General features: G+C 34.6%; 1 protein-coding gene across 3 annotated transcripts in view; it reads right to left on the reverse strand.

Moving 5' to 3' along the window:
- The window catches only part of PGAP1 (post-GPI attachment to proteins inositol deacylase 1), a 73215-nt gene that overhangs the window by 28725 nt on the left and 19528 nt on the right, over nt 1-24962 (reverse strand). For all 3 annotated transcript variants that reach the window (XM_044241212.1, XM_044241210.1, XM_044241211.1), the window contains exons 4-12: nt 21671-21842; nt 19055-19212; nt 16403-16455; nt 15498-15564; nt 11418-11523; nt 10094-10149; nt 8454-8537; nt 4734-4780; nt 4084-4135 (exon numbers count right to left, since the gene is read on the reverse strand). In XM_044241212.1, the coding sequence (XP_044097147.1) occupies nt 4084-4135; nt 4734-4780; nt 8454-8537; nt 10094-10149; nt 11418-11523; nt 15498-15564; nt 16403-16455; nt 19055-19212; nt 21671-21842 (795 nt within the window). The remainder of the gene's footprint in view (nt 1-4083; nt 4136-4733; nt 4781-8453; nt 8538-10093; nt 10150-11417; nt 11524-15497; nt 15565-16402; nt 16456-19054; nt 19213-21670; nt 21843-24962) is intronic.

Here is a 24962-nt window from a genome sequence, read left to right on the forward strand (position 1 = left end):
TATTTATTTGACAGAGAGAGATGACAAGTAGGCAGAGAGGCAGGCAGAGAGAGAGAGGAGGAAGCAGGCTCCCTGCAGAGCAGAGAGCCCGATGTGGGACTCGATCCCAGGACCCTGAGATCATGACCTGAGCCGAAAGCAGCGGCTTAACCCACTGAGCCACCCAGGCGCCCCTATAAATACTTATTTCTTAATTGGTTTTAAAAAAACTGATTTCACACTTTATATTCAGTACCTCATAAAATATCCATGTTTACATTTTCAGATCAATAATACTAAACTCAAATTCCTAACATTTTGTAAATATGGACTGCCAAAAATATTCCTTGAACTGTATCCCTTCATGTAAAACAAATGACATTTAATACTACATATAATTATTTTATATAATTATTTCTAGATTTGATATCTTTTATAATTTGTCCATTTGCTTTTTATAACATTACAATATGATTTCTACATTTATTTTGGTAGCTAGCATACAACAAAGAGTATTCAATAGATGAGGAATGAATGAATGCTAAAAATAATGGAGAGTTGCAACTTAATCTCAAATGATTCTGATCTAGCTGAAGCAGTAAAGAGTTGCTGCCTAATGATATATACGATTATCATCCCGTGGAACTTACTCAGTAAATGACATGAAGACACAATAAAACTAGTAAAGCACCTTATCAAATAAAAATCTATCTTTGGGGCACCTGGGTGGCTCAGTGGGTTAAACCCTCTGCCTTTAGCTCAGGTCATGATCCCAGGGTCCTGGGATCAAGCCCCTCATCAGGCTCCCTGGGAGCCTGCTTCCTCCTCTCTCTCTGCCTGCCTCTCTGCCTACTTGTGATCTCTGTCAAATAAATAAATAAAATCTTAAAAAAAATAAAAATAAAAAATAGGGGCACCTGGATGGCTCAGTGGGTTAAGCCGCTGCCTTCAGCTCAGGTCATGATCCCAGGGTTCTGGGATCGAACCCCAAGCTGGTCTCCCTGATTCACGGGGAATCTGCTTCTCCTCCCTCTCCCACTCCCTCTGCTTGTGTTCCCTCTCTCACTATGTCTCTCTCTGTCAAATAAATAAATAAAAATCTTAAAAAAAAAAAAAAAAAAGAAATTTCTGCAGTTAACTTTCTCCAGTGTTCTTCAGGAACACCTGTGTGGGCAAGGTGAACAGAGGTGCTGAAGCTGAAGAACCACAAGCCAGTGGCTGACAACCTGACCAGATCCACCCGGAGTATTTTCTAACTTAGGAGGCTTCACCTCAACTTACTTGCCAAAGCCTCAGCAATAGACTTAATTCATTCTAATGTAAATTAAAAGGCCTTAAAAGGGTCTCACAAATGACACTGACAGGCAACTGAGACCAAGGAACAGACGGCAGACACTATGAAAGATAATTAGAAAGAACCTTGGTTACTCTGTGTGGCCATCCTCTCTACTAGCCTGTTATTTATTCTCAAAAATACTTTTTTTCCTCAAGAATTTTTTTGTTAGGATCAGAATACTTTAAAAAGGTTAACAGAGTCAAAAAAAATTTCCTTATAAAGTTCCTATAAAGTTATAATATCAGTAGGAAGTTGACAATATAATCATATTCATGAACTTGTTAGATTGACAGGTAAGATTAATATGAAGTTTGGAAATTTTTCAGTGTTTTAAGGGTAAAATACCCTTAATGATGAAATAACACACACAGGAAATCAAATACCAGGTTTTGATGCACAGAGCAAAACTATGGTACTAAAATGATTAAGACAAAATGGCAACAAGGTAGTTTCCTCATATCAGTTATTTATTTTTCAGTTAGTTATCTTTATAAATTTTTGTTTTCAACAATAAATCCATTTTGGCTTACCAAATTCCTGGCTTGTTATGCTTTGGGTTTTCAGAAACTTCTTCACAGTACCCATGACAGAAAAATTTCATATGACTGGTATTTAAAAACTGAATTTACAGGTGCTTTGCTGGCGTCTGCTATTTACTATCAGTTCAGTCAGCAACAACGCTAAGAGTGATATGAGTGTCACCTGACACTACTTTTGTTGCAATGTTATGAATATGAATAAAATTCATAAAATCTTCTCACTTTAATCTTTTCTTTCTCTTCAACTTGATTTCAAAATAACTTTGTGTCCTTTTTAGAAGTGGCTAACACATACAATTTTGGATTTTCATTAAAATGGAGAAATTTATTTATGTTTATTAATTATAATCCTCATCCGCTATGAATACCTAAGATTGCAGAATACTGTAATCCCTGTTTTCTAAACATCTTTCTCCCATCTTCCCCCCTCTAAATTTCAGTAGGCTTTTAATGCTATCTGGCAACCTCCTTCAGCACTCACGATAAAAAGCAAGCAGCAGGGCACCTGGGTGGCTCAATGGGTTAAAGCTTCTGCCTTTGGCTTGGGTCATGATTCTAGGGTCCTGGGATTGCTCTCTTGCTTCCCTTCCCCTCTCTCTGCCTGCCTCTCTGCCTACTTGTGATCTCTGTCTGTCAAATAAATAAATAAAATCTTAAAAAAAAACAAAAACAAAAAAAACAAGCAGCAGTTGGGTGCCAGGGTGGCTCAGTCAGTTGAGTGTTCAACTTTTGATTTTGGCTTAGGTCATGATCTGCACATCCGACTCTTGCTTTTGACTAGGTCATAATTGCAGGGTCATGAGACTGAGCCCTGTATCAGGCTCCCCACTTAGCAGGGAACCTGCTTGAGACTCTCTCTGTCTGAAATAAATAAAGCTTAAATAAATAAATAAAAGTATAAGCAGCTGGAACAGCTTGTTCTGCTGTTCTGACAGCTGTTTCTAACATTTAGAAGAAATAACACAGGGTCTAGAACTAGATTAATACATTGTTGAATCCTTGAGATTAAAAATATACATAAGGATTTTATTATTTAAGAGGTAACTTTTTAAAAATAGGAGCAAAGTAGCATTCTATCAGGATTTTAATAATTTATTTCTTCCTAACTCTTAAATTATAGATTAGCTAGGATATACTATCGAAATTGGAAATTTAAGGAAAGATTTGTGAATGATTATCATTAAGTATATTGTACTACTTTTGTTTGTTTTGCTCCTGCCCAAAAGGCTAGGATAGAATCAGTGACAGACATTTAAAATGCTCATATGAATCTAATCACTTTCCCACAATGTTTATCTCTTGAATACAAAAGCTATATGAATGAATACACACAAAATAAGGACAACTGAGGTAACAGAAAATATAACTGCAACCACTCCAGAATCCAGTGTGAAGTAACTTGCAATTATTCATTATATCATCAATCCTCTCTGTGAGTATAGTGCAGTTGACTATACAGATAAATAACAAATAACTGAACTGGACTGGAAGATGACTGAGACCAACCAGACTGGTTTCACTTTCAAGTTTATGAGACTAGTATTCATCATGAAAAAATATTTGAAGACTGAAAATTATCACTCCTGGTATAAGATTATGAGTTATAATAAACACAACTTAGAAATCAGAAAATGTATTTCCCTCAAATTTTAGAACTGATTTATTTTCTCAATGATATTGTTTTATAAAAAGACTTACTGACCTATCAGAGTTACTTAAGGAAATCACAAACAATTATTAAATAAATCCCATGGAGTACAAAATAAAGTAGAGTTATCCAAGTATCTGACCACAAAGTGATGTTGAAATAGATCCAGAAAAATTACTTTGCATCTCTTTGAGAGGCTCGCTTTCCTACTGTAGGTCCTCTCCCCAAAACTCAAACTACTACCCTTCTATTTTAAGACAGATCATTCCAAACATACCCTCAAAATAAATTTTAAAAAATTTATCTAGCTCTTGGTATGATGTTATAATATACAGATTAAATTTTATTTAGAGGACTGTTAACTTATAGTTATCTCTAAACGTTAAAGAAAAACACTGCATGTTATTCTCCATTAAAATGTATTTCCAAAGAAAATATTTTTAAACTGTATGTTAGCAAATCTCAAGTTCATTTAATACATAAATGAATTAACAAAAGACCATATTCTAAAATACTTATAGACTCAAGAATTTTTTATTATTTTTTCACCTGAATATTAAAATTCTAAAGCCATAATTTACCTTAATTGTTGGCAGCAGTTCAGCTTTCCATGATAAATCAATCCCTTGACGGCTTCAAAATAAATATGAAATTTAATTAAAGGACAAATGTATTAAAACATTATAAATTATAAATAAGCTTCAGAGAAAAATGTAACCATCTACAGACCTATCAGAGAAAGTTCTAATGACAAAGTCCAGTAAGTCTAATCCAATATACTCTTATCCATACAGTCCTTTTGGATACAAAAAAATTGTTTTCCCTAGAAACCATTTTAATGTTTGCAAATAACTACTGATATGTTAATTTCCTTTATTTTTCATTCAAAATCAATGCTATTATAATGTAATGTAGCCGCAAAATGGACTTAAGAATGTATGAAGCTTTCTAAAAAGTGTGATTTAGGAGTGCCTGAGTGGCTCAGGCTCTTGATTTTGGTTCAGGTCATGATCTCAGGGTGATGGGATCGAGCCCCATATCAGGCTCTGTACACAGCAAGGAGTCTGCTTGAGATTCTCTCCCTCTCCTTCTCCCTTTGCCTCTCCCCAATACCCCTGCTTCCCTCTTTCTCTCTCTCTCTCTAAAATAAATAAATCTCTAATAAGTATGATTTGTATTATTCATATTGAGAAAAATGAACAATTGAGGCCCTTAGGTTCAAAAGACTTACCACATAGAAGTGCTGTTTATGCAGCCAAAAATCCAACTATTTGTATCCTGTTGATTAATAACACAAAGCACACTAAATATTATAGAAAATAATTACATAAAATAGGCAGCTTAACATTTTACGGTTATATGATAGGGTTAGTAGGCATGATGGAAACATAAAATAGCATTATTTAGAAACATTTGCAAGCTGTTCTCAAAAGTCTTATAGGTAAAGGGCAGGTAAAGAAGTCTAATGTCAGCATAGATAGGTAGAGCAAGTAACCCAGAGCAGCAGGAAGAGAAAGAGTGACCTCTCCATAGCATACTGGGTAAGGTATTCTAATTTCTGAACCAACGCCTACAGAGTTCAGCAATGTCCATGCTTTAATTAGGTAGTTACATAGTAAAGTAACTAAATTTTAAGTAAGTATAGAAAATGAACACTAGTAGTCGACTTTTATACAAACAGAAAAAAAAATCCAGAGTCCATTAAAAATAGCAATTAATCTAAGTATATCTTAACGTTTACCATTTGAGTTCTCATTTGATTATCAGGCAAAACTTCTATGTAACTGAGAATGTGTTTGGATTGGAGCACAACTGCAAGGCTCAAGACAAAGCTAGTCTTATTTTATCAGGGTACCACGGGAATGTCGCAGAGATGGTAGTGGTATTTTAACAATATTACATACCTATATTCAGTCATTTAAGAGCAGTATGACCAAAGACCTTCATTGCAACTTTTTTTTTTTTTAAAGATTTTTATTTATTTATTTGACAGAGAGATAGATCACAAGTAGGCAGAGAGGGAGGCAGAGAGAGAGGGGGAAGCAGGCTCCCTGCTGAGCAGAGAGCCTGATGCGGGGCTCGATCCCAGGACCCTGAGATCATGACCTGAGCTGAAGGCAGAGGCTTAACCCACTGAGCCACTCAGGGGCCCCATTCACTGCAACTTTTAAGGAAAAAGAGTGATGTTCCAAGATCTGAAGATCCAACTACAAAACCCTACACCAAGATACAAGAAGGTAAGAAATACTGCTCATATTAGCTACATAAAACTTCCCTTAATAAACAGAGAGGATAATGAAAAAGAAATCAATCTTTTTATCCAACTAATATTTATAAAGTCTATTCTAGAGCCATGTAATTATGCTAAGCCTTCAAGGAAAAAAATGATTAATGAGGCAGACATGGTCTCTGCCCTCATGAAGGTTAAATACAACTTGAAGACATTTTCCAAGAATATAGACAAGGAAGCTGAAAGGAAATAAATGAAAAATAATGTGGAATTTGTCTGCTCTTTATTGCTGGCAAAATACTTGTATGACTCCTATATAAGTTAACTGTGTTTCTGACAATAATGTGACATTATAAAGCAAGGCAAAAGAAAAGATCTGCATAGCTTAGACAAGAAAAATCTAGTGAGCTCTCAAGTTCCACCCACCTTTGTAATGGGTTTTGCAGCTACTAAGGGAGCCTGTCTTCAAGGACAGCCCTTAATATGAAAGGTGTCAATATTTTATACTCTTTATACTTCCATGTATAGGGAATTCTGACTTATTCATCAAAAAATTGAAAAAATATTATTCAAGCCCACCCTAAAACACCATGTTGATATAATCTGTAAGGTGTCAAAAGAACAATTTCAGGTCATCTAGCAAGCATCTCTAACTAATTATAAAAATAGTACTGAAGGGGCGCCTGGGTGGCTCAGTGGGTTAAGCCTCTGCCTTTGGCTCAGGTCATGGTCTCAGGATCCGGAGATCAAGCCCCGCATTAGGCTCTCTGCTCAGCAGGGAGCCTGCTTTCCCCTCTCTCTCTGCCTGCTGCTCTGCCTACTTGTGATCTCTTTCTCTCTGACAAATAAATAAATGAAATCTTTGGGGGAAAAAAAGCTCTGAAAATCTTAGAAAGTGTCACTCAAGAATTGCCAACTGATTCTTAAAGTATACAGAAAAAAAATGCTACTTGGTCATAAAAATTTACATAATAGATCTAAAGAGAAACTATCTACAGTAAAAAATGATGCCCTCAATAGGTCAAAACCTGATTAGGAACTTTATATAGGATAGATCATGCTTACCACCTGAGTCTACTGCTAAGTCTTTAGGTCTCTAAAGTGGAAGTAAAGAAAACATAAGGGATAGAAATACATGTTAAAAGATACCACAAGAGGGGCATCTGATGGCTCAGTACGTTAAGTGTCTGCCTTTGGCTCAGGTCATGAACCTGGGGTCCTGGGATAGAGCTCTATCAGGCTCCCTGCCCAGTGGGGAGTCTGCTTCTCCCTCTCCCTCTGCCCCTCACCCGCATGCTCTCTCTCTCCCCCTCTTGTATGCACTCTAATACATAAATTTTTTTTTTTACAAAGATACCATGAGAATAAACTACCATTAGTTTATTATTAAAGATACCATTCACATAAACTAACTCAGAGAATTTAACGGAACAGAGGGCAACTGAACATGGATTGGATATCACATGATATTAAGGAATTAATAATTAATTTTGTTGGATGAAATAATGATATTGTAATTAACATGCACAATCCTTATCTGCTAGAAAGCACACTGAAGTATTTAAGGATGAAATGATAAAATGCCTAGAATTTGCTTTAAAAATCCTTCAGTCAAAAAAAAGTGAAAAAGGGATAAATAAAAATGGCAGTGTTGATAACTGTTAAAGCTATATGATAGTTATGTGAGCTTTTATTATTATATTCTACTTTTATATGACTGAAAACTTCTGTAATACAAATTGAAAAGATTTTTAAAACTCACCACATAACTTTCTGCTAATTAATACCTATGGACCTTAATTATAGAAAAGGGATCCCCCAATAAGCCAAATGGAGAATCTGAACTTTGGCAAGGATTTTTCTCACTATAATACTGACATTCTGATTTGGAATTTAGTATTAAGTGAGTTTGGATATTTTAAGCCAACAGTCTAAGGGCCAGATTCTCTTGAGATAAACTGCCCATCCAGATTTTAGGCAGAGAGATGTTAGTCTCTGTGAGAGATGAAAAACTTTGGTCATCCCACTAAAATTAGTATTCATTAGCACCTAGCCCACAATGCCTGTCTAGCATTTCTAAAGACTTTACTATATATCAAATGGCAGTTGTCTACCAACTAAGTGACAGATTCCAGTTCTAAAGAATACAAATAACCCAACAAAAGGGAGAAGAAGAAAGAAATTATGAAAAACACAAATACAAAGTGAAGAAACTTGGGGGGGAAAAAAAAATCCAGGAAGAGGGAATAGAACCCAAATGGAGAAATAAGTTCCTGAGAGTAAGAAATGCTGACAAATAATTAAATTATTAAAAAATAAAAATAAAAAAAATTACTTAAATATTCCAAATATAACAAAGGTATGATATAGCATGTGACACATTTTTTGACAATACCTGATAGTAGGTATTCATTAAAAAGAAATAAGGGTATTTGAACTGAATTCCTTCACCCTAAAGATTGTAAGTAAGGTAGAAAAACAGGGTGAAAGACCTGAACTAGTGCCAAAAGTATAATTTAGAAGTAAATTATCACTTATAGAAATATTTTGATTAATAAATACTTTTCAATCAAAACTGTTTTAGACAAATATTTTTCAACTTATTAGATTTAATAATAGTTCATAGCTAAAGAAGAGATCTTAGATATTAGTTGAATCTTAAAAAGAGACTTTTAGATTTACATAATCTAATATGTAGTAATAATGTACCAATTATCTTACCAGCATGGTGCTCTGACAATACACATGAGTGTAGATTTTTCTATGATTTGCAAGAGGAAATGTAAAATATATCTTATCAGATTCCTAAAAAAAAAAAGAGGGAAAACATAATAAAACCATTAAGAGTAGATAATTTCATCATTTAAATATACAGATAAAGCAAAAATTATTCTAATGTTATCATTCTTGGTGTTGTTGAGGTATTCTCCAATATTCTAGGAGTAGGAAGAAGATACAGATCTAAGTTAGGGATATCAGGGACCCTGCAGTCCTGAGTATGTCTTAGAAATAGCAGTATAAAGGCGTGTTTTTTGTTTAGGTTTGAGTTTTGGCCTAATGATCAACATAGAATACATTTCTTAGCTCTGTCCACTGAAAAGGCCTAGAAATGCTAACCCACTAGTCATAAACATCTCTAGTGTCCAAATTATGGTTTTTAGACACCATTTCCCAAATAACAGAAAGAGCTCCTTAGAGAAAAAGCTGATTCAAGGTCTGGGGCAGGAAATGTACAAAATGAGCTTAAACATCTTCTCATATTAGGTAGTGAAGAAACTATCAAAGAAAGACAACTAAAGAGTAGCTTTACCAAAAGGATTCAGGAGCCTAACTTGAAATGACTTCCACTGGTCAAAGACAGAAGAATTTTAATATTTTAGATAGAAACATGTTTAAAAGATGAGTTCATAATAATACTAGGAAAAAAAAACCCCAAAACTGTTTATGATCACCAGTAGAAAAGGTTTGTGAGCCAACTCGCTATTACTGAAAACCAGTAAATACAAGATCCAAAGACTCAAGCAATTTTAATTTTCTCCTTTCCTGCTATGTTCTACTTTTGATAAATTTAGTAGATATGAAATTTCCCAGTAATGTTTCAGTTAATAAAAAAAAATAACTGAATTAGAGTACCACCATTTTTGCATCCCCTAAATTAATTAATGACTCTAGGCACACTTCATCAACAGCTGTTAACATCACAAAAAAAGAGACAGTCCAGCCAGAACAAAAACTGAATCTGATCAAGCAAATGAATCTGATCCAAGTACTAAGTTACAGGAAAAGAGCAGACAAAGGAATATACTAAATGGTACTGAAGGAATACAATCAGCAAAGTCAAGACTGTATGCGACTCTATAGGACAAATGACTTGTTTTTTCAACAAATAAGCTTCAAGGAAAGAAAAGGGGTAGAGGAAGTATGAAAGATTAAAAGAGCAATAAGAGACATATCAACAAATGACAATATGTGGATATTTTGTGTATTCTCATTTAAAAATGAAAAAGAAAAAATTTAACAGTTATGATAAAACTGGAAAACTGAACATTAACAAGATATTAAGGAATTATCATTGTTTTACTATGGAAAAATATATGTAATTATCTTTTTAAAAGAGTCTTTAACTTTTATTTATGTATTTTTTATTATTATTATTTTTTAAGTAGGCTCCATGCCCAGCGAGGAGCCCAATGCAGGGCTTGAACTCACAACCCTGAGATCAAGACCTGAGTTTAGATCCAAAGTCAGATGTTCAACCAGTTGAGCCACCCAGATTCCCCAAAAGTCTTTAATTTTTTAAAGATAAATACCAAAATGTTTTTGAAAAAAAAATTTTTTTAATCTATTGATGGTATACTTACATTATAAGCCACATAGGTCCATTTGGATACTTTCACTGGAACCCACATAGATGTCCCTAAGGTAAAGGAAATGAATTTGGCTTGCTTTTTAAACATTAAATATTCCTTTTATTGAATGCTCATGAAATACTTCTCAATTACAAAAGGATCTGAAAAAGATGTGATTTCCTGAACAATGGTTATTTTAAAGTAAGAGCCTGGTAGTGGGTATCACAAAGGGCACGTATTACATGGAACACTGGGTGTGTTGCATAAACAATGAATCTTGGAACATGAAAAAATAAAATTAAATTAAAAACAAAAAGAAAAAATAAGAAAGCTAGTAAGATGTTATCTGTGCTTATCATTGCTAGCATTCACATCAAGTAAAGCTTTTTTTTTTTTGAAGATTTTATTTATTTGACAGATAGAAACACAACAGGAGAGGGAACACAAGCAGAAAGAATGGGAGAAGGAGAAGCAGGCTTCCTACCAAGCAGGGAGCCCAATGTGGGGCTCAAACCCAGGACCCTGGGATGGTGACCTGAGCTGAAGGCACACGTTTAATGACTGAGCCACCCAGGCGCTCCCCAAGTAAAGCATTTTAAATTTAAAATTTATTTGGTGCCTTTCCTCAAAGGAAGTATCAATAAAAAAGAAATTATTTTCCAAACTGAATATAACAGTTATTATATTAACAGCAAATGATATGCTATTAAACTAAAAGAAGACTGAAAAATGACTGATACTGAAAACTTTAGTCAAAAATAATTACAGTATTTTATGTGACTGTCAGGAAATAGCAACAATTAACTCTAACTTTAAAACTTTGTATTTGTCAGGTTATTTTCAGAACAAAATTTTTATCAGCAACATCTTATAAAATTGTTTCTCTTTTTTCTCTTCCTTAATCAAAAACCTAAGAAACCATCACAGAAGCATAAGAAATAACACAGAGGACACGGGGAGATGGAGAGGAGAAGGGAGCTGGAGGAAATTGGATGGGGAGACAAACCATGTGAGACTGTGAACTCTGAAAAACAATCTGAGGGTTTGGAGGGGCGAGGGGTGGGAGGTTGGGTGAGGTGGGTGGTGGGTATTATGGAGGGCACATATTGCATGGAGCACTGGGTGTGGTGCATAAACAATCAATTCTGGAACACTAAAAAGAAGTTAAAAAATAAATAAATAAAAATTAAAAAAAAAAAAAAGAAACCACCACAGAGAAATTAATAAAACATAATAAAATTATAGTAGCTAAGTACCACAGTTGCAAAGACTTTGCTAATAAATTTACCTAAAAATAAAACTCGATTAAAAATAAAAACATGTTATTACCACCAACCTGTTAAGTCAGAAATGATTGCTGGATTTTCCTCAAAGTGTTTTGATGGGTGTCTTATAAAGTGGTGATTCAAGACTGACAATTTCTTCTTGGGATTTTGAGTTATCTAGAAAGAATGATACATTTTTGTATCTTTTAGTATCCATTGTGATAGTTCAATGAAACTTTGCATCAAGTAATAACTTAGTAAGAGACAACAGTTACTCTGGGCCAGGCACTGTTCTAAGTACTGAATATGTTATTAACTCATTTAACCATCACAAGAGCTCTAAGAGATAATAATCTTTTTATTTGTATTTTTGCCAAGAAACTAAAGCACAGAGAAATTAAGGAACTTGCCCAAGGTCATACTCCTACTAACAATCTGGGCCAGGATTCAAACTCAGACAGTCTGGCTCCAGAGCCCAGACTAGTACCTCTTAAGTAACAGTTAAGAATAAAACATACAAAGGTGTGTAGGGTCAGATGAGAACTTACGAGGTCCTCCAGTCTAGCAACTCCAACACACTACTTTCCAAACTCAGACCCGTGACAATCCCACAGCAAAGAATTAACTGGTCATTAGAGAAAATATGAATTGTCAATTGTACTTCCTTGGAAACCACTTTGCTTTACTCTGTCTTACTTACTCTCATTGTGTCTAAATATCCTTTCTTTCATGAAATGAAAATGAGAGCAGACAATAGGATTTTTTGTTGTCTGTTTTAAAATATCCTAACACAATAAATGTCTGCAACTTTATACCAGTTACTCCCTTAAAGAAATAAAAAAAAGTCCTTGGGTCTAAAACCCATTCAAAATCTACCACTATTCAACTCTCTAGTTTAAGCACTGAGGAGGCCTTGCAGGTAAGTGATTTTCTCAACAACATAATGAGAGAATGACAAAGAAATGACAGGGAGGACCCAGGTCTAGTAAATCTTTTTAATTTCTTAGGAAGTCACCCAGAATTTGCTTGAACATTTATTTCTAACTTGCTACTTTGAAAGATAATACATTCCAATTTTAACAATTCCTTTGAGGAGAAAGCTGTGCCATATTTAGGGCAAGTATCTGACTCCCCGTTACTTTGATATATTAAGTTAGGGGCCAGCCCTTCAAGAAATTGAAGACTGTTACATCCCCCATCCAATAAAACATCTCTTTACAGATTAAACTTCAAACATATCAACTGTTGTTCACAGAACTGTTTCAAACTCTTCTTCACCCTGACTGCCTTCCCTGGATAAACTCAAGTTTGTTAACGTCCTCCTTATAATACAACATACAAAGCAGAATATAGTTCCTTAGATACCATGTAACTATAGTAGAAGGCAATAGAAATTTTATCTTCATTGATACCAATACAATATTTCAGCCAACTCAATCTAATACAAAACTAGTTCTTTTTTTTTTAAGTAGCCGCATCTGTTCACAATCAATTAAAAGTAAAAGGTCTTTTTTTGCCAAAATTTAGTTAACTTGGGACTCTTCCATTCTTACTCACTCTCTAGAAAATCCATCCACTCATAAGTTTTTCAGTTGATAACCATCAGAAATTATTCTCTAATTCTGATTCCTTTGTACCACATGTTTGGGACTAATTACGCGGAGTTACAGTTTCCCTGTATATATGTTTGCCTCTCTTCCTAATATCTTATTGAGGGATAGCAATCAGAAACTAACTTTTTATTGTCTAATATTTAGTCTAGTTGATTATACATAGTGAGTTTGTGAAACAGAACTCAGTTTTGTATTTTGATTCCTAACGATACTAGTTACCAAGAATTTCTCTTTTGTCCCTTAAAATGTGTCAGTAAATTAGTTATCTATCCAGAATTATATTTTATTACACACTAGTATTAAAAAATTTTCTCATCTCAGGTTTTAATGGAAAACAAGATTTATTAAAATTAGTTTTATGTAATATGTCAATTATACCTCAATACAAAAAACTGGCTTTCTACACAATTTTTAAAGACTATACCTGTCTATGATACTACTGTTTTTTTTTTTTAAGATTTTATTTATTTATTTATTTGTCAGAGAGAGAGAGAGAGAGAGAGAGAGTGCACAAGTAGGCAGAGAGGCAGGCAAAGGTGGAGAGAGAAGCAGGCTCCCTGTCGAGCAAGGAGCCCGATGTGGGACTTGATCCTAGGACCCTGGATCATGACCCCAGCCGAAGGCAGCGGCTTAACCCACTGAGCCACCCAGGCATCCCGATACTACTGTTTTTCATGGGCTGAAATGGGTTTTTTCCCTAAGCCTACCAAATGTCATTCCAAACACAAATCTTACAATTTTAATTGATTCTGTTATGCCTAGCTGCACTCTCTCAAACTGCGTAAAAGAACACTGCCATAGTGAAGACTCCTAACTAAAACAAGGTTGAAAAACTAAAAAATGTTTGCATTCCATGACCACTTCATAGTGTTAACTCTATAAAGCTGATTTACTTTAATAAATATACTAACCTAAATATGGCATCTTGTGGCTTAAAATGTGGCAAAACACAATACTTTGGGTCTCTCTCTCTTTGGCGTGGCGGGGGGGAGGGATCTCTCTTTTATTGTATTCTTTTTTTTTGAAGGTCAAGCAAAGCTTTATTTCTCTTTTATTGTATTCTTCAGGATAGATGAAAATATCTATGATTCTAACAGTAGTTCTGAGCTTTCTGAAGGGTTAAGGAAAAAAAAAAAAGCACTATCCCACTTCCAAGAGTGAGAAACCTTATAAAAAGCTTTTCTAAGCTCTAAAACACAATAAGGAAAGCAATACCTAGAGATCTATTGAGAAAGAGGTCACATATACTAATCTCCAAAAAAATTGGAGTCTTCATGGGGAAGAATCCAAAAATATCTTAGCTAAATACTTTGCCAAAATGAAGAAAATTACCTAATACACAAGGAATCTTTTCTCCAAAAGGATAAGCCATAGCCACAGTTCTCAAAACATGTTCTATGAAACAGTGAAGAACTACAAGGTGACCTGAGTTTAAAAAAAAAAAAAAAAAAAGGCTGCCTAACGTGAAAAATAACAATCTGTTCCCAAATCACAGAAAAAAAATTTAAGTTCATGGATAAAATTCCCTGAATTTTGCTGATTACTAAATATCTGCTGGCAGACATGAAAGAGTAATATGATGTTTATTAATGGCGCTAGGATTTCTAGGTGTCCTATTAATTGAATTTGGAAAATCACTGGTTTATAAAGTTTATAAGTGAAATCTCATTACAAAAAACATTCAACTACTGAAAGTACGTAATTTAAGTTCTGGAGAGCTTGGGTTAATTAATTAATGAAGACATTTTGGTCCTACCAGAAAGATAAAGATGCTTTTCTTAAATTTTTTTTTAATTTTAAAATTAAATTAAAAATTTAAAATTAAATTTAAAATTAAAAAATTAATTAAAAAATTTAAAACTAAAATTTTTTTAAATTAAAAAAAATTTTTATCTGTGGTGACTGTGCAGATTTTTCATGAGAGGATTAATAAACTAAGAATGTTAAAAAATTTTTTTTAATTTTAAGCAAAATTGTCTATTATGATACATCACAAAGTTTACAACATATTACAAATAAGGATAAAACAGCTTGTAGTAAATATCTTCCTTAAGTTAAAAGGATATACATCAAATTTTAAACAACTAAAGGGGAAGAATTGCAGGAGGATTTAAAGCATCTTTTTACTTTTTCACTTTCATTGCATTCTATTAATTATTAATAGTGATCAAAGTATTATCAGATAAAAATATATTTCTATTTTGAACTAATTACAGTTGATATAACATATTAAGGCTTCTACTTTTGTGGAAGTTAAAAAAAAAATTAAATCCATTCCTACTGTAACAGAAGCTTTTACTTTACTGAAGTAATTTTTTTTTTAAGATTTTATTTATTTATTTCACAATGAGAGAGAGAGAGATCACGAGTAGGCAGGCATAGAGGGGGAGGGAAGCAGGTTCCTTGCTGAGCAGAGAGCCTGATGCCTGGCTTGATCCCAGGACTCTGAGATCATGACCTGAGCCGAAAGCAGCGGCTTAACCCACTGAGTCACCCAGGCTCCCCTACTGAAGTTATTTTTAACTTAAAAATACATACTTGTTTAGTATCTGCATCAATAAGATCAAAGAACGCTCGAATTGTAGTCAACTGCAATTGTTTACACCTAAAGAATAAAATGTTATAATGTTATAATGAAACTTTATTTAAAAATATACGTTTGATACAAACATGCACAATTCTATTACTTAATGGAATATCTGAGTCTGCTGCTCTAAACTCTAGAAGTATTTAAGGAATCATTATAATTAAGCATATATCTTAAAGTTGAACCATATAAAAAATAAAGCAAATTAAATCTTCTGCTTGGCAACGTCTGACAATGAACTATCATGGTCCTTCTGTTCTCCCTAAGTCTTTGTCCACCCCAGTTACAGACAACTGTCTGCCCCTTCTTTCTATGCCTAAACTTGTGCTTCTTGCAGACACTGCACAGCCAGAGGAAAGTGAAAAAAGAATTTTTTTAAAGCCAAAACATATAGTGATAAGATACTAGGGTCTATATATTTCTTAACCCTTATTTAATCTATTTATATTAAGGGTAAATCTAACTCTTACTTGGTTTTTCATGTTCTAGGATAGTAAATGCTATATTAATCAAGTCCCTGAGTTTGGAGACTAGTCAAGCGCTCTCAAGATCCTATCACAAGTATCTCTGATTCTGCCCAACTATGACAAACTCTAAAATTTTGGTATTTGACTAACTGTATTCGCGATTCATTCTAGTAGTTCTTCAAGAGATGATTTTAGAAGCCGTCAAGGGAATGTTGGTCAAATTGAGACAAAAACCAAAGTTAAAGTTCTAAGCCTTTAAATCAATCTTTCTTCCAAATCTTTATTACTTACGGATAAAGTGCTAACAAAGCTAACAAACCAATCAATGCACTGATAGGAAAAAAGGACACCATAAACCACCAAAATAACCCTATTACATATTAACTTACCATACAATGGAAAGGTGGTCTGTTGAAACCCAGGTCTTAGGCACTGCTGAGCTCTAAAAGGACAAGAAAAGAAAAGAAAATCCAACTTAAGAAAACCACATTTGTTATTCTCCCAAAGGTTTAAAATCCTCATAAGCTAATATTTAGAAACATGTAACATTAGTTTCACTATTTTATAATGCATAGACATATTTAAATGATGTATTCTTAGAAAGGTTATCCAAAAATATTAAGGCAGCTCCTATATAAAATCAGTATCATTACTGCTTAGTTAAGCTTAAATTACCCCTTAAAAATTATCAAAGCATCTACAGATTCCTTACTAGACTTTAATATCTAACTCTTTATTAATCTACTAAAAGGCTGAGTTTGTCACAATTATTTTAGTAATTTTAGTTTTGACTAGACTACCCTTTGATAAATTCTAAGATGTTACTTAAGTCTTAATCAGGTGTGCCTGAGAAATACCCAGACCCGGGGAGCTTTTTCAAAATAAAGTCAGACTTTTTCTTTTCTTTTTTTTTTTTTTAGGAGAGGGAGACAGAGAATCTTAAGCAGGCCCCAACCTCAAACCAGAGCCTAACACAGGGCGGGATCTCACAACCCTGAGATCATGACCTGAACCGAAATCAAAAGTCAGATGCTTAGAAGACTGAGCCACCCAGGTGCCCCCAAATCAGACACCACAAGTATGGTGCAGGGTTACTTATTCTGGAAAAAAACCCTAGACTAAGATATATACTACTAGACACCAAAAGGTTCAAAAAATGTAACTGTTTGAAGAAGGAAGGCTTCCTAATAATGGCACAACCCCCTTCAAGAGCTAAAGACTTCTTTTCATACCAGCTAATGAATTTCCTGGGAATAGTATCTTACATACAACAGGAAACATTAAGTAAATATGATATTATTTTTCAGAGTCTCTCTCTGCAATCAAGAAAGGGTTGCTAGAGCCTAAGTCCCTTAAAGGGACTCCTTCAAAAACCATCCACCAACGTAAATACATACCTAGGGCAGGTATAGGAGCAAAAAAAATGTTTAAGTGCCATTATCTGTATGAATGTATGTGACAGCAGTTCAGCCTACCTTACTAATACTAGTACAATGTAGGTCTCCAACTTAATTTTTCTAGTCCTGATGGCTATAAATGTCAATTAATTATTCTTGAGATAATCGCCAAAAAATTGTTACTTCTTAATAATTACTTTTCTAAAGTAAACATATATGTAGATATATGAAAGGCTGTAAGCTATTTGAGGGTTAAAATACTAAATAAAACTGAGATAATAACCAGCTTTCAGAAAATTACATTAAGAGGTAAAATATTTTCATCAGAGATACAGAAATACAAGCTGCCTTGAAAGCAACAAATCATCAAATGGATTAGAAAAGAGGGACACACCATGTGCGCACACACACACGCACACACACACAATTAAAGAAACCAAAGTTCTTTAAAAGATAAGCTGCAGAAGGAGCATCAATATAGCAACACACTCCAGGTCAAGACTAGAAATAATAACAATCCAATTTTATATGACTAATATCTATGTTTACTATAGAATAGGTACTTAGTGTTTTGAGGGCCTCCAGCAAATATCTGCCCCAAATATTCAAAATCAAATAGAACAATACATACCAATAATGAGGTTTGAAAGATTCACCAATTTAGTTTCAAAGCTATTATGGTTATATCACAGCTCCTTCAGTAATTTTAATACCATTAGCTGTGGTTTAAGCTACAGTTAACCATTAACCATGGCTTAATAATTTTTGTCCTAGTCCTATGTGCGGCAAACCATTCAATAACACTTGTTTAATAAATGAACAGTAATCTATAAGTGGGGCAATAAATGAACTGAGCAAGGGCGTATTCATGAAGAGAACAACCACAAAACAAAGGACTAGCCCCTAAAAAGCAAAAGAAATACTGGATTTCTTTTTAGAAATTAGGTTATATTTGGAGATGATGTGCAGTATACACATCTATATATACTACGTACAATATCTGCATACTGTGTAGAGTTAAAAAGTTCAGATCTTAACTGAAGACTTCAAGGTTGAAAATATGAGAAATAATTTAAGTCCTAAAAGGAAACCTGAACTCACTTTACAGAGGCTATGTATCCCCATTAAAGACCAAATACTTGATGTCCTAACAGTGAAGAATAATTAGCAAATTAATCAATCAGGGTTCTGTTAAACTAGCAAAGCTAATTTTTAAATTTTAAAATTGATAAACCTTTATTCAAGTTTGGCACTCAAGAGTCTGATATTCCATTTCTACCATAAATAGCACTCAGATATAACCGGGGGCCCCTGGACTTCAGTCCATACTTTCTTACAATTAAAACTCTCATTAATGGGTAGGTACTTATTTTAAACAAGGAACAACTATTTATTAAGAGTCACTTTCATAAATAAATCATTTTCACGAACTCTCTAAGATCTTTTTCACTTTCTGTGCACCCATGCCTCTGCCTTCCCAACACAATCATATTAATTCCTTCATATTCTCTCACACACGTGCACATACACACATAGCGACACTACACCAACTCAATAGTCATTTTCAAACAACTACATATTTCTCCTTTCATATCCCACTGTATCCATTCTGTTTCTTTTTCAGTAGAATCTTAAAAAGATTACCACAACGGATAAGGCACTGGTATGATGGCTTAATTTTGGTAGAAAAGTCAGTCCTGAACGAACTTGGTAATCCCGGAATCCTCCAGCTACAGAAAGTGTGGTTAAATTTATATGTCTAGCATTTAGAATCCAATAGTTGTTTACAGTCATATAAAAATCTGGTAGGAAATAAAGACACATATTAAAAATTAGTCACTCCCTGCAACACTAAAGTATCTATGATTCTATTATTAAATTGAATTTCTATTTGAGCCATACTGCATTGTTTATAAACAATGTTATTCACGTTTCCCTATTCTGAGTAAAATCAGTATCTTTACAGAGTCTGTTTTACCCTTAAGTAAGACTATGAATACTAAAAGTTACTGAAGTTATCAATAAAGAAAAAAAGATACCCAAACTTTTTTAGTTTTAACAACTCCATACAAAAACAGGTCTCTACATTCCACAAGAATGCTGCTAGATCATGAGCTACACAGTATAGCAAGTAGAAACCCCTAAAATTCTTCCAAAGATACAAGTTCACTATGTTAAAGAATTATAGATCTTCCTAATCACAGCAGTGTGAGAGCTTAGCAGCTCTCTACTGTGGGCAGCCACCACCACACAAAGTACTATGTAAGTTCTTAAAATACAATGAGGACAACAACAATCACTTTAGTCTTGGGACTTAATGCTGCTGTGGAAAATCTAAGGGTTAAAAAGGTTCCACCCATTTAAAGTATCAGGTAATTCAACAGGATGAATATGCACTTTTTCCATTTTTACTATGGAAGATGAGAAAAATACAGCATCAAAGATTTGAGGCAAGGGCAGAGGATCTCTCATTTCCCCTTCTGATTATCAAAACTTAATATACTTTGATCCTGGCATTTGATCCCATTGAGGGCTTCGACATTTTGGAACAGCAAACTCCGCCCACTGAAGATCTCAGCAGTATTCACTTAGAATGTGATTAAGGATTCCCAATTCCTAACATTCCTAACATCTGCAGGTCCTGGGACAAGAATACCAATAGGGTACACATGGCCTTGTCTAAATACTTAAAATTAAAAATTTAAATTAAAGTAAAAATTCCAGCTAACACACTGTTAAATCAAATATATTTTCTCTGCCTACCTTGACAAATATATCATTGAAATAATCTGGAAGGCCAAGTTCAAATTTCAAATTCCAGGACACCTCACCGATGAATACTAGATTATGGCAGCACAGGAAGGGCAGATCTCTGACACATCACTGAACTATCATCTCTTCTTTCCCATCCTGCATTATAAGGATGCAGGATGTCCAAGCTCTATCTGTATCTCATGCAGAGCCATTCCTTAGCCACAATTCAAGTTTACTTACAACCCTGCCCTTAGGTAAGATTCAGGTAGGAAGCCCACACAGGCCATGGAAGAAGTCTGAAGGCCTGGTTACCTAGATCATCTTCCAGAAGTAAAGGCACAACCTGCAAGTGGGGAGGCTGCCTGGCCTATATATCCTCACCTCATGGAGAATGGCAATGCCAGAACAGAGCCCTCTAAAGTGTGGAGACCAGTGCACAGCTTCCTTCCTCCTACTTAAGGCCAGTATTTCTATCAAGTATAAACAGGGAATGTACTGCAGAAGGTCATACAGGTCTCCTAAAAACGTAGGATCTGCCACCCCTTGAACTTTTGTTTTTTCATTCTAATTCTGGCTTAATGAAAAATGAAATAAATACAGAATAAATAAGAAAGAGGCTTACTGATTACTAGAAAGGCAATCTGACCCTAAGAATTACTTTCAGCCTGAACATTTTAGAGGCAGACCATCGCTACCCTTCAAAAACAATAAAATCAGACTCTCTTGAAGCTCTTTCCTCAAGATAATGCAAATTTTGATAGGGTAAGAAGTGGCATAAATTTACTGATCAGGAAAAAATTCTTTGTTTTCAAGGACTTTATTCTATCATACCACATCTCAATAAACAGTGAAGATAATACTTGACTTTCTTTAAACATGCAAATAATGGTACCTACCTCAAAGGACTGCTCTAAGCATCAAATGAGATAATATTACATCATGTAGAGTCCTTAATACAACACCCAAAATACAGTAATAAATATTAGCAATTCAAGCACACCATACAAAGCATTAGTAGATCTATTTATTTAGCCATTTCTACTGTTTCACTTACATATAAGCTTATTTTTTTAAATTTTATTTATTTTTTTTTAATTTTTTTTCCAATTTATTTATTTTCAGAAAAACATTATTATTTTTTCACCACACCTATAAGCTTATTTTGAATAGAGTACTGGAAGAGTTAACAAAACACGGGAATTTTAAACATACTTTAAGAGACAGAGTCATCCCCAAGAGTAATTAAACTGATTCCCAAATGTCTAGGGATTATGAGACACAGCTCTCCTTGGTGGGACACTGTGGACAGAGAAATTTAACAACAGTTTCAATTATTAGCTTCAGCTGAAAGTCACAAAGATGCTAAGAAATGGAGGTGTTAATTTGAAACTGAGTTGCTTCACACATGGATAAATCTGCAGCACACTCTTAGAGGTAGATGTGAGGATCTGTTTAATCTTAAACAACAATGGAGAGGTTGGTTAGTGTTTATGTAATAGTACTTACCTGTTATGAAACGATCTAATGGCATCACAGGAGCAACATGAGGGGTGGCTTGTGTGATAAGAAGATTTATCAGATCTTGTTTAAAATTTTTCAATGTAAGCAATGCTCTTGCAACAAGGCCACCCATAGAATGACCAATTATTGCCACACTTTTTGGAGCAAATTCTTGACCCTATTAAAAAAAAAAATCACCAAGGCATAGTAAAGTCTTAGTATCATAACAAAAATATTAAACATTTCCCTCTACTTATGAGCAATTTTATAGGAAAAAGAAAATTAAACTATTTATATAACTTTGTATAAGATACAGAAATACATTTATATTGACTTGTAATTAGTATGTACACACTATTTTGTATTCTGCCAAATATTTTTAATAGCTACGCTTTGGTTTTCTGATCCCAAATCAGAACACCTGGCCTAGTATATCATGTCTTACAATTTGCTATATTGGATATAAGAGTTGTAATTATATTTGGTGTATATCAGAATATTAGATTTTATAGGATATAAGAAGTAATATCATTTATTTAAAATTGAAATCACCACAAAAATTCAGAATTATGGTTACCATGGCAATATAGTATCTAATCATATTGATATACCTTACCAAGTTACTTCTCTATGGTGCATTTGGGTTTAAAGAGACCAGCATTCCATAACATTTATTCACTGACAATCACCTATTTTTAAAATAAGCACTGCTTTTTAAAAGTCTTTTGTCTCTATATAGTATCCTCAGTTTCACTACCAAACTTTTGCTTATTGCCCTCCACACTGATCCTTCAACTATGACTTCTCTCCCGTCGCTATGAATAAATTGGACCTTATGCAGAAAAACATAGTAAGCCTGACACTGCTATCCTTATAATGGACTGAATATAAATTGGCTCTGGGCTGTAGTCTGGGACCTTAGATTCTCAGATATTCCCATCATTTCCTAAATAGTAAAATTAAAGCTCAGTATGCTAAATCTGTTTTTGCAAAAAATATGGTTTATGCTGAATACCTACCATCCTTCTGGTTGGGTTTTTGGTACATATTAGGCACAGGGTATCTATGTGGCCAGGCCCCAGTGAAAAATTAGGGGCACTGAATTTCTCATGAGCATCTCTCATAGACAACACTTCACCCATTACAACTCATTGCTATCCAAATTAAATGCATCTGGTGTGACTCCCCTGCAAGAATGTTTAGAAGCTTACACCTGGTTTCCTCTGGATTTCACCCATCTACCTTTTCCTCTTTTTTTAAAAAAGATTTTATTTTTGAGTAATCTTTATATTCAATATGGGGCTCGAACTCACAACCTGAGGTCAAGAGTCACATCCTCTACCAACTGAGTTGGTTGGGCACCCCACCCCAAGCACCTTTTCTTCGCTGATGTTGCTTTATATCCTTTCACTGTAATAAATCATAACCATGAATACAACTATATGCTGAGTCGTATGAATCTTTCTGGACAATCATCTGGGAATAGTCTTGGTGATGCCCAACACAGACCTGATCTTAGAAAAAGCCAAACTCTCCATATGTGCTCTGAAACCCTCCCCCTTGGCCTTCTTAAGTACATTACTCCAGCAATTCTTCTCACTTTTTCTTGCATTGTTATTTCTCCCTCACTACCAAATCATTCTTGCCAGTACATAAATACAATACTATTTTCCCTTAAAAAAGAAACTACTCCCACTTTGCCCTTAGTGACCACATCTTGCTCTACATATCTATAGCATAACTCATCAGAAAAGCTATCTCTATTACTTGCTGTCCCCAGCTTCTCAACCTCCATACTTGTAAACTCATCAGTTTAATCCAATCAGGCTTTCACCTCAACACTCCTCCAAAAGTATTATCAAGTCACCAAGGAATCTAATTGCCAATTCTCAATCTTCATTTTATTTGAACTATCAGCAGGATTTGACATAGATTACTTCTTCTTCTTTAAAATGATTTATTTTGTTTCCTTGTCAATATGATTCTCCTTTTACGTCACTGGTTGCTTCTTTTTAGTTTCCTGCCATTTCCTTCTCATCTCTCCTCATCTCTTGATATGGGAGTGAATTCAGGCCTCAGTCTTTTAGTCCCTTCTTCCACAGTTTGACTCCATTGTGATCACATCCAATCTCATGGCTTTAACTATATCCATATCCTGTCAACCCTCAAATTATCATCTCCAGAGTGGACCTCTACTCTTAAGCTCTTACCTTAAACTCCAACTGCATACCAACTAAAACAAAACCTTTTTTTTTTTTTAAGTAGGCTCCACACCCAATGTGGGGCTTGAATTCATAACCCTGAGATCAAGAATGGCATGCTCTACCTACTGAGCCAGCCAGGCACCCCTAAAACAAAACTCTTAATCTCCTACTAATCTGTTCCTCTTATATTCTCCCCCAACTGAGTTAAAGGCATTTCAATCCTTCTAGTTGTTCACCCAAAAATTCTGGGTCATCCTCAACTTTTTGTTTGACGTTATCCCTCCACATCTGATCTGCCAGCAAATCTTGTTGCCTTTAAGATTTATACTAATCTTAGGGGCACCTGGGTGGCTCAGTGGGTTGGGCCTCTGCCTTTGGCTCAGGTCATGATCTCAGGGTCCTGGGATCGAGCCCCGCATCGGGCTTTCTGCTCAGCAGGGAGCCTGCATCCCCCCTCCACCCTGCCTGCCTCTCTGCCTACTTGTGATCTGTCAAATAAATAAATAAAATCTTAAAAAAAAAAAAACTTATAATGGCCTTTGTAAAATTTATACCAATCTTACCATTTCTTAACACCTCCAACGCTACCAACTTGATCTAAACCAATATCTCTTGCCTGAATTACTGCAATAGCTTAACTGGTCTCTTTAATTCCACTTTCATGTTCCTTCAGTTTACTCTGGAAACCACCCAAAGAATAGTATCTTTAAGACCTAAATCAGAACATGTCACTCATTTGCTCAAAAATCTCAGCAGTGGCTTTCCATATCATTTCAAATAAAAGGAAAAATTTTTAGATTTGCCTACAATGCTCTATAATTTGCCCTCCCCACCAACTTTTCCTTTACTAACTTCTTGTATCTGCTTCAGCCATATTAGTCTCCTTGGTTTTTTTCCCAAAATAGCACACGTGTGCTTGCTTCATATATTTGTTTCCTCTTTTCGGAGTACTCTTTTCCTAGATACTTTCAGGTCCTTTAATTTATATTAAATTGTCTCCTTCTCAACAGTCTTTGCTGGGTATCCTTATTTATAATTGTAGTCCTCTACCCTTTGCTCCTTATGCCCCTTCCCTGTTTTATTTTTTTTCCTAC

Source organism: Neovison vison, chromosome 3, assembly GCF_020171115.1.
Source record: "Neovison vison isolate M4711 chromosome 3, ASM_NN_V1, whole genome shotgun sequence".
Lineage (NCBI taxonomy): Eukaryota > Metazoa > Chordata > Mammalia > Carnivora > Mustelidae > Neogale > Neogale vison.